We start from the raw sequence: 11,562 nt of genomic DNA on the forward strand, positions 1-11,562 counted from the left end.
GTAGCGCAAGGAAACAGACGAAAGAAATGGCCCAACCCCCCCCCCCATACACATGTACATACACACGTCCACACACGCAAATATACATACCTACACAGCTTTCCATGGTTTACCCCAGACGCTTCACATGCCTTGATTCAATCCACTGACAGCACGTCAACCCCTGTATACCACATCGCTCCAATTCACTCTATTCCTTGCCCTCCTTTCACCCTCCTGCATGTTCAGGCCCCGATCACACAAAATCTTTTTCACTCCATCTTTCCACCTCCAATTTGGTCTCCCTCTTCTCCTCGTTCCCTCCACCTCCGACACATATATCCTCTTGGTCAATCTTTCCTCACTCATTCTCTCCATGTGCCCAAACCATTTCAAAACACCCTCTTCTGCTCTCTCAACCACGCTCTTTTTATTTCCACACATCTCTCTTACCCTTACGTTACTTACTCGATCAAACCACCTCACACCACACATTTTCCTCAAACATCTCATTTCCAGCACATCCATCCTCCTGCGCACATCTCTATCCATAGCCCACGCCTCGCAACCATACAACATTGTTGGTACCACTATTCCTTCAAACATACCCATTTTTGCTTTCCGAGATAATGTTCTCGACTTCCACACATTTTTCAAGGCTCCCAAAATTTTCGCCCCCTCCCCCACCCTATGATCCACTTCCGCTTCCATGGTTCCATCCGCTGACAGATCCACTCCCAGATATCTAAAACACTTCACTTCCTCCAGTTTTTCTCCATTCAAACTCACCTCCCAATTGACTTGACCCTCACCCCTACTGTACCTAATAACCTTGCTCTTATTCACATTTACTCTTAACTTTCTTCTTCCACACACTTTACCAAACTCAGTCACCAGCTTCTGCAGTTTCTCACATGAATCAGCCACCAGCGCTGTATCATCAGCGAACAACAACTGACTCACTTCCCAAGCTCTCTCATCCCCAACAGACTTCATACTTGCCCCTCTTTCCAGGACTCTTGCATTTACCTCCCTAACAACCCCATCCATAAACAAATTAAACAACCATGGAGACATCACACACCCCTGCCGCAAACCTACATTCACTGAGAACCAATCACTTTCCTCTCTTCCTACACGTACACATGCCTTACATCCTCGATAAAAACTTTTCACTGCTTCTAACAACTTGCCTCCCACACCATATATTCTTAATACCTTCCACAGAGCATCTCTATCAACTCTATCATATGCCTTCTCCAGATCCATATATATATATATATATATATATATATATATATATATATATATATATATATATATATATAACATACAAACCTCCAACAGCCAGGATCGAACCTGGGACCCCTGTCACACCCCGCCCCAGTCATCTCCCGCTCCCCCCACCCCAGGTCACTAGTGAACACTTCGAAGTAGCGAGTCGAATGAGAGGATTGGCAACACTGAGGCGGCTGTACCTGGATGGCAATATGTAGAAATACATAAGCATAAGTATGCTTGATGAGTGGCCACATTCGTGAGAAGGATCCCTACTGAGTGGTAGTGATGGTGAAGGGTCGTATCCCTCCCTCGTGTGTCGGAATCAACGCCGTAATGGCGGGGGAGGTCAGGTGGCGCCCTGGGGGACCTCGTTAAGCAGGGAACCACCTCGTTTACTGGTGTCACATGGTCTCCCGCTCAAACGGGCCAATCAGCGCGTTCCGTTGCTTGGTCTCCCTCCTGGCCAAACCTACGAACGCCATCTACTTTTCCTCCTTACTTTCACTCCTTCTTCCTTAGCCTCTTAATCCCTCCATCTCCATACCTTCCCAAACATCCCATTTCCCTCCTCCCAACCTTTCCAACTCCCTCATATCACCCCATTTCCGTAGCCTCCCCATCACCCTACACGTTCCTCACCCCACTCGAGGTTCCCTGAACTAAACCCATCACCTTAGAACTAATCGATCATCACTATTTCTCCTAATCCTCATAATGCTGATTAGATCTGGATCAGACTGATTGAATCATTCCCTTGGTGAAGCCGGCTCTGCCTTCCACACAAACAAAACAAAAGACACAAAATTCTAGCATTATTCATTTTTTTTATTTTACTTTCACTGACACGAATAACATGAGTACAACAGTATTTGTCCTTAACTTACGTATGTGCCAGTATATGCTTAATATTAATCAGTTTCTGTTCATTAATCGTTTGAAATGGTTGGTTCAGGTGGGGTTGGGGGGGGGGTCATAATGTTACTCTCTGAATCACTGGGGTGAGGAAACGATGGGGAGAGAGGTGTTCACTGTTCACTGCTTCATATTCGTCACAGGTCGGCACTGTTGGCTGTTCACTGCTTCTAGTCGTCACAGGTCGGCACTGTTGGCTGTTCACTGCTTCTGGTCGTCCAAACTCGGCAGTGACCTGTTTCCACGCTGATCTAGTATGTGTTCTCAGAAAACGTGATGTTACGACAGAATAATCTTCATATATATAATCTCACTAACAAGCTGATGATCCTGCAGATAATCGTAATGACACGTAATGCAATTATCGAATTATCAGACCAAGTTGATGATATTCCTCAGTCTTGCGATTAAGAATTATATCATAAATTATGTTTTATATTACAAATTGTCTTTTCAAACGACTCTATCTTTTTTTTGCCTTGAATTCAGTATTTGTCATGGAATTAGAATATCTTAATATGATTATTTGTAAGATCGACTTGGTGATGATGAGCTGTGTCATATAGCAAAGATCACAATACCTCAGATGATCATTAACATACAGCTTATATAGTGAGGAGAGAGATTATTATAATCAGCTTGCTGTGTGTTATCCAACCGTCTGATACACTATGTTGTTTCTAGATGTGACTTGGAAGAAATGTTTTTAACGAGCAGTGGTGAACCTGGAGACGGAGTTCACTTGACCCGACCAATGTGTTTGTCACTTGTGGATGTTGAGCACATTCTCTCATGGCCGACTTTTGCCTTCGAGGGATTCATACATGTTTATGAAGGCTTGACCTTTGACCTGACCCTCAACTTCAATTTGAATTTCGGTATGACTGTGACACGAGGATGTAACACCTCTAGAGTCTAGCAAGTGTGAACAAAGAACTTTAAGATGTTCTTTGGTTTGTCCTGGAGACTCTGTACTGACGAAGAACACAGATCATATCTTCAGAACAGGTCTGAAGATGATGATATGTATTGCAATGTTGTAAAGACGATTTACGACTGAACGCAAGCAACACAAGCAACACTTGCAACACAAGCGACACTTGCAACACAAGCAACACTTGCAATACAACCCACCAGTGGCAGAGGCAGTGTGTGGATGGCAACGTTGATGCGAGAGATGGAACGGAGGAAGGAAAGTTGCCTCCCGCATCACATGCCTCTCTGGGGGGCATCTGGCACAACGCTTTTGTTGACGACGGAATTTTCTTAATTTTGTTTCTGGGTGAGTCCGGGGCGAGGCTTCACAGCAGTCAATATCTGGGTCCAGGGCGAGGCTTCACATAGCCACTCTCTGAGGCCGGAGTGAGGCTTCACATAGCCACTCTCTGAGGCCAGAGCAAGGCTTCACTCAGCCACTCTCTGAGGCCAGAGCGAGGCTTCACTCAGCCACTCTCTGAGGCCAGAGTGAGGCTTCACTCAGCCACTCTCTGAGGCCGGAGTGAGGCTTCACTCAGCCACTCTCTGAGGTCGGTGTGAGGCTTCACACAGCCACTCTCTGAGGCCAGTGTGAGGCTTCACATAGCCACTCTCTGAGGCCAGTGTGAGGCTTCACGTAGCCACTCTCTGAGGCCAGATCGAGGATTCACACAGCCACACTCTGGGTCCGGAGCGAGGCTTCACAACAGCCACTCTCTAATCGGAAATGGATTCGATTTCATGAATGTGTCCAATATTTTCTGAGGAGTTTGTTGAGGGAGTTTCCCGCAGGCCCTTCTGGTGGCGTGATTGGGTCAAGGTTTCTGATGGTAGAAAGACTTTCTGGAAACTTTGCCTTAACTTGTATGACTTTTATTACTTTTCATCACGCGTACACTCTGGTATCCACATCAACAATGTATATATAGTCGTATAATCCCTAAATGTTTGGATGATGATCCTCAGAGTTTACAGTGATAGTTATCACAAGTATATTATATAAGTATACACTCAACCACCGACCCTCTTTAGGGCACCTCAGCAGGAGGAACTCACGAAATTCTTCGATAAGAAATTGATATTTCTCATAATACAGGAAAAAGAGGAAATAGACGAAATTGTTACAGGTTATTGACTGAAATGACTTATTTTTCTTCTGATGTGTAGATGAGACACCAATATTGTAGCATTAATTATTTGGTATTCCTTTAAAAAGTTTGGCTTCCTTTAAAGGTATTTTAGTGAATATAAACAAAATGAAACACAAGGATGCAACAACACCCCAAAAGCGAGAGATTCCTTTGTATGATTATAATCACCTTGTATGATTATCATTACCTTCTATAATTACCATTAACTTACATGATTACCATTAATTTGTATTTTACTGTTAACCTTGTATGATTACCGCTGACTCGTATTATTAAGTTCAATGTCTTTAACACAAGATATTTCCTGTTTTATTTTGCTGCTCAACAATATGGCTCAGTTTGTGTCTAGAGGACTCTGTATGTCCGCTGTATATTTTGTACAGTTAATATCATGACATTAGTATTTGATAGATTAGTTAAAGTGAGTTAATATGTTCACGAAGAAATAGACGTTTAGGAAGGATAGCAAAGTAACATCCACACATCCTCATTTCATTTCATCCTGTGGTGCGAGGGAGGTTATCATTGCATCGCAATACATCGCTAGTTGGCTTCAGAACGCTCCGAACAGTGGAATTTGTACCTAATTCTCACCAACATGTATCAAGACGCTTCATCTAGTACGTTCTAACCTTGTCCCAGGAGGCATGGCCTAAGTTTGTTTCGGAACTGTTCGACTAGTGCATTCGAACCCCATTACAAGATGTATCTCGTAAGTTTGTCTCAGAACGCTTCGACAAGTACGATCCCACTCCATCGTAAGAGGAATATCGAAAAGTATGTGTCGCAGCGCTTCGAGTGAAGCGTTCGAACCTCGTAAGACCCAGAACGCCATCTGTCAGCCGTTGGCGGCCGCCTAGAGAACTTTTCGTGTGGTCTTGTTGGTGGAGGTTGTGGAATTTTGACGATTGTGGTGGTGGCCACAGCGAGCGCTGGGTGCCTGTGAGGGCTTCAGTAGTGATGGCAAGCATGTGATTGTATCAACTGTGGTGTCGGGTTCAACGGTTAAGGTCATCACAATACGATGAACAGCAGAATATTTACGAATCTTCCTCCCCTGCTGGAAACACTGTGAGATATACGTATGTATTCACGACGGGTAGATAACAATGCAGATGGGCGTTTCGATCGTTTGTTGACAAGTGGTTGGTTTAAGTTGTTTATGACTGCTTGCAAATCAAGGGACAACTGTTCCTTCTGATTCTTAAGGGAAATAAAGGAACCATGCCCTCTAAACCAGGCTCAAGGAGAGGTAGGTGTTCAGACCTTATCGTAATGTTAACTTGACGAAGTCAATAATACAGTATTTGTAAAAATTTTAATATTTTTGTATTAGAACTGTAGTCTCTCTTAAGCCTTACAAAAGTTTGTATGTTGCTCTACATGACCATCGTCTTGTATTTTGTCGATGTATCGAAAGTTGAGTTTATTGTTGTTGAAGATTTGTTTGTGGTTAGGTACTTTGTTAGTGGTCGGGTAGGTGGTTTGTTTATCAATTTGAATCTGGATCGAATCCTGCTTCGGATAATGGTTTCTTATGTTTCAGTGGCCAAATGTAATTTGCTGTGATTACAGAAATATTTTGTACCTTTGTAGCATGATTTGGAGCATTATATATTCTTTAAACGATATTAAAGAAGGCAATAAATGTAGCGTATGTAGGGGAGAACGAGGATAATCATGTCAATGTAGGTAATACACTTTGAAAACTATCAAAGGATTTGTTTTCTACATAGTAAAGCTTACTCGTTCTGTCGTACGCTGTCTGTTGTCACACTGAGCTACGTTGGCTGTTGATTTTCCTACGTGACTGGTATATTCCCACACGACGATGATTGAAAATCATTATAGATATTGACTGTTGAGAAGGTCGGGTGAGTTTGGCATAGTTTCTGTTGATGTTTGACAATGAATCCCTTGTCTTCCATGATATACGACGACCATGTCATGCCGGGCAGTTTATATATGAATTTCCAAGAAAATGTTTATGTATTTCTTTACTAACAGCAGATTATAAGAACATGAAAGAATTAGACGTTTGTAAACGTTAGTGACCATGCAGAGCTGAAGTGACAAATTACCCTGGCGGTGATTTGACCGTAATTGTAAACAAGTGATTTTACACGAAAGACACACTTCGTAAGACGTCACTTTGCTCTGTCATCTCTTCATAGGGACGTGTTACGTGGACGACACTGTGCCGCAAGTCAGGTCAGATTAATTCATTTCACTGTAGGTCGAGTGTTAACCCATCCACACCAACCTGTGTTGTGGGAATCCTCAGGTACTTCAGGTGGCAACATCTTCCTCCAGTCAGTACAAAACAATTATTTTTTGGTACATTCGTTAGTTATCTTCAGCTCTGTGGCCGAAGCTTTGGTTACAACGCACCATTTTGCCCGGCTGAGCGTCCTGGCATGTTAAAGGTACGTGATGTCTCGCGCTCAGCGAGAATTGCTTGATTCCCGGAATTCTCGTGTGTGGAAGAACGTGCGTTATCCGAATTGTCGCTAATGGCAGGATCACCGGCCAATATTGTATTACCGGACGTTAGACCAGCTTCTGAGAGTGGCGTCCGGTAACGGACGTTTAGCCTAGCCGTATATTTTATCAAGTTTTTCATAAAGATATTAATTGACTGTAAAAATTTATGGCAAATTTCTTCGGACATTACACACTTAATAGAACGGTATTTCTCTATGAAATAATTTTCCTTGTGTAGTAATTGGAAAAATCCTTGACAGTTCATTTCTTTTAGTAACTGGCAATACACGGAACGTAATAAAGTTGGGCGGAGCTGAAAATTTATCGTAGATTTCTTATTTCCTTTTTTCCTCATTTCACCACATGGTCCTCCGCAGGTGTTCCAAACACCTGTACAATAGGGTGAAACAGCTGTTGCGGACCACAACAGCAGAACACAGCTCTTCAGGTATATATATATATATATATATATATATATATATATATATATATATATATATATATATATATATATAAGTTATGTATCGGCACCATGTCGTTATATTGCTGCCTTTGTTCCGTCTGTCGGAAGTATTCCTTCGTTTTATATGTATTCACTATCTTCTGAAGGTACAGCTGTGTACATAAACATACACCATGAGTCAGCCTGCAAGTTGGTTTCATCCAGCTGGAAACACAAGTTCCAGCTGGACGCTGGAAGCACTTGCAAGGGCGCTTCCTCTCATTGTTTGGTATTCATAGAAAACGAGAGATCTAAGACGCTAGCCAGACCCCCGCGGCTGAAGACACAGTGAGCGATGCTTTTTTCTTGGTTATTGACTAAGAGGACGGGTCGTCAGGGGCCAAGGATTTATGAGGATGTTCTTGGAAGTTATGTATTGGAAAAGAGAGAAGGATGGTAGAAGGGTGGTACTACCAATGTGTCTGGAGAGCAAGGTATTCCACAATACCAGAGTTCTACGCAAATCTGGCGTTTGGTAAGACTCAGTTTTATGATCCCGTAACCTGCACTTCCTAAGATCAGAAGTTTCATAATAATCAATGTCTTTCAGAATAAGACTTTATGGTTAATGGAGCTTTAACCAAACTTATTTTCATCAGTGATTATGATATATATATATATATATATATATATATATATATATATATATATATATATATATATATATATATATATATTTTATATTTTGCTTTGTCGCTGTCTCCCGCTGTGTGGCGAGGTGGCGATGGAAATAAATAAAGGCAGACAGTATGAATTATGTACATGTGTATATATGTATATGTCTGTGTGTGTAAATATGTGTACATTGAGATGGATAGGTATGTATGTTTGCGTGTGTGGACGTGTATGTATATACATGTGTATGTCGGTGGGTTGGGCCATTCTTTCGTCTGTTTCCTTGCGCTACCTCGCTAACGCGGGAGACAGCGACAAAGCAAAATATATAAATGATAGATAATATATATATGATCTATTAATTTTCCATGAACCAGGAAATATTGGAAATTAAGATTCTATCATTAAATGCGACTGAAATTAAGTAAGAAATAGACTATATAGTAACAAGACGCCCAATATTATCATCAACCGCCATATACATAAACTTATTTATTTGTATCTTTGTGTAAATTGGGGATTATGATGGTGGTATATACATTCCTTTGTTTATATTCATATCTATCATATGTTCTACGTTGTGTTGACCTATTTGGACTCTTCTTGTATATTATATAAATCGTATGCGATGTTATGGGATGGCAAGACTAAGTTTAAAAGTTGGCAATGTTTATCTTCCTGTCATGACGTCATGATTTAAAAGTCTGAGTTTGGCGGTAAATTTTAAAGATCTAACATCTTTGTTTTGTAAAGGTCATGACGACAGTGATTGCATCACGCGTGATGTGAATACTTAGGAAATTAAGATTCCAACTGTTTTCTGTCTTTTGTAGTTATTTATTGATAATATGTAGTTTGTTTATATACCGGGCACGACCATACGTTAGGTGGAGGACGCGTAGTAATACATACATTTGTTCTCGTTCTGACACATTCCTCTGCTCTACACAACTGATATATTTATTTATTTTCTATTCTGGTTTCAACACTGTCGTTTTTATAATTTATTTTTCTTAACCTTTGTATTTCTTCCTGCTTTTATTTTTCGCTCCAGTCCATGCATCGCTAGCCTTTTACCTCCCCTTCCTCCCTCCCACAGACACACACACACACACACACACACACCGCGTCATAACCCGCCGGTATCCCTCCAGGTCATGACAATGCCGTCGTGTCCCGCTTGTTTGCTTAACCTTAATTGGCTGTTTAATCTTGTCCTCCTCGCAGCCTTAACGACCCCCGACCTTCCACACGACCCAAAACGACCCCTGCTGTTGCACTCGCTTGTGTGGGAATGCCTTCTGGAACGTTCTAATAGTTACTGTAAGATAAAGGGAGGATAAAGATGATTATAATAACCAATCAAAACGAAGGAAAAGCTTGACGTGACGAGTGACCAGGAATAGCCTGCCTGACGAGGAAGAATGACCTGACTGGTCATTATCTTTTCTTATGACTTAATCAGAGGTCAGCATCTCTGACGTCAAACCGGAATGACTTTCCCAGCATTTAGGAATAACTCAAGGGCGACCCATGACTCTTCCTTGTCTTGTACCATAAGGGCGTCTTTCCCATAGGAGGGAAGTCTTAGAACTACACCATCTTGGTGTTATAGAACTTCATGGGCGGGGTCAGTGACCTTACTTCCGAGGAAGGGGAGGTCAGAGGTCAGTAAGACGTCGTAACTTCAAAGGTCTTTCCCCCCGTGTCAACACTAAGTCATAAACATGACGGTACCTTTGAGCATGACGGTACGACCTTTAGATAAGATGATATGACCTTTGAAATGTCCTGTAAGGTCGAGCTTGAGTTCGTCATACCTAAGGGTCGTAGTGACGTGTTCAAGGGTCGTATCGTCTTGGTGAAGTGGTTAACGAAGTACATTACATGGACGAGTGTCGCCTTTTGCCATATTGTATTCGAGATGTATGAAATGACCTGGAAATGTATATTGTATTTCCGCAGGTGTGGATTACCTCAGATGTTTACAGTGAGTTGCATGCTATATTGATTCACTTTCTGTTTTTTCCTCAGAAGATTTCATGATTATAATAACGATCATCATCTTCATGATAATGATCATCATCTTCAACATCAAGTCATCTTCAACATCAAGTCATCTTCCCCCCTCCCCCACCCTGTAGTTCAGACTCGTCATCACAAACAAACACATCAAATTCGTCAGTCCATCTTAAGGTAGCATGACACATCAGCCTTGGATCATATTCCCTTGTATCATCAGCAGTCTTTACAGTCTATTTCTTCCTGTCATTAGCGCCCGCAGTCGCCCATCTGGATCTTGCCATCATCAACAGAAAATCACCCGTTTCTTAATTTTCTTATGTAATCAGAGTTGGACATTACACACTGACATCTTTCCTTAACTGGACCAATCAGAGGCAACCCTGAGCGAACCACCGGACTAATGAGGTGGATAGTTAGTGATTGGACAGTTAAATCCTCTTGCAAATGAGAAGTTCATAGCTTGTGTTTTTCTCGCTTCTTTGTATTATTCTATGAGGAAATGATGTATACATATTAAGGTGTTGTGGCTGTTACTGGAAATTTCATGAAATCATTTATGTTTATAAAGTATTTTCAGAGGTGATGAATCATCCTTGTAATATAATCTTAAAGATAGTTAACAGAGCAGATGTTTAACTATGTAATTTGTAATCTTTTTTTTTTCAACATTATTTGTGTTGTGGGGTGAAGTGTGGTAATACACCCCCCATGACGGGGGGGGGGGGGTCTGGACCCCTGACTGAGATACAGACTCGTTCTTCCTGTAATGTTGTTACAGGAACAACATTACAGACCAGACTGTAAGAGGAAGGAAGACACAATGATAGTCGTTCATCGTTTAAGCACGACGGTACGACCCTTGAGGAACGACTGTGCGACCTGTGATTGTGACGCTACAATCATTGTATATGATGACTTACCTATAATTTGACCCTTAAAGCTCAGGTCAAAGGTCAACCTTTCATAGCTAAGGGTCGTACTGTCGTGGTGATGGATCGTGTGTTTGTGGGTCGTACAGTGGTTAAACTTTAACATCAGTATTCATAACGATCATTACTATTATTGACCCTAGTGACGACCTCGGATCACCTGGGTCTAATACGACCTTTGACCCATCCTTAACACTACTCCTCTAGATTCTGAAATCTCGGTGATAATACAGGGGGAAGGATTTCACCTCCCTCAGTGCTTACCAACTGTTCATCAGTCGTAGGATGAAGGGAAGGACTTCTCTGTCATCCTACACCCACCTGGGCCATGTGGGATGTGGGGGAGAACCATGACCTTCAGATCCTACATGTCGAAGCCTCGTATTTGATCCCTAAAGATGACCTCACTTTCAGGGGCTGAGAGGTGAAGTTAAAGTTAGATTCTGTTAGAAGTCGAAGGTCGTTCAGTCAATAGGAAAGGAAAAGGGAAAAGAAGAGGAGGAAGAAGAGGAGGAAGAAGAGGAGGAAGAAGAGGAGGAAGAAGAGGAAGAAGAGGAGGAAGAAGAGGTTGTCTGAGCTTGAGGAAAGTTGGACATGTTGGGAGGGACACGACGAGGCTTGATGGTGGGCCAGGGAAGGAGATAGACACCTCCTGCCAGACGTCAGGGGACGACCCGCCTCACTGTGGTAACTGTAACGTTACCCGGGA

The 11,562-nt window shown here is 42.1% G+C and overlaps 1 protein-coding gene across 3 annotated transcripts in view; it reads left to right on the top strand.

The window, feature by feature from the left end:
• LOC139757548 (protein quick-to-court-like) overlaps positions 1-11,562 on the top strand; it is a 148,526-nt gene that overhangs the window by 17,554 nt on the left and 119,410 nt on the right. The window contains exon 1 of one of the 3 annotated variants that reach the window (XM_071678129.1): positions 5,209-5,380. The exons of 1 other annotated variant lie outside the window; for it this stretch is intronic. Coding sequence is in view for 1 of the 2 variants with exons in the window: in XM_071678123.1 (XP_071534224.1) it covers positions 5,523-5,550 (28 nt within the window). In the remaining variant the exon portion in view is untranslated. One more of the 3 variants, XM_071678123.1, reaches the window with a different exon arrangement.

This window comes from Panulirus ornatus, chromosome 27 (assembly GCF_036320965.1).
Source record: "Panulirus ornatus isolate Po-2019 chromosome 27, ASM3632096v1, whole genome shotgun sequence".
NCBI lineage: Eukaryota > Metazoa > Arthropoda > Malacostraca > Decapoda > Palinuridae > Panulirus > Panulirus ornatus.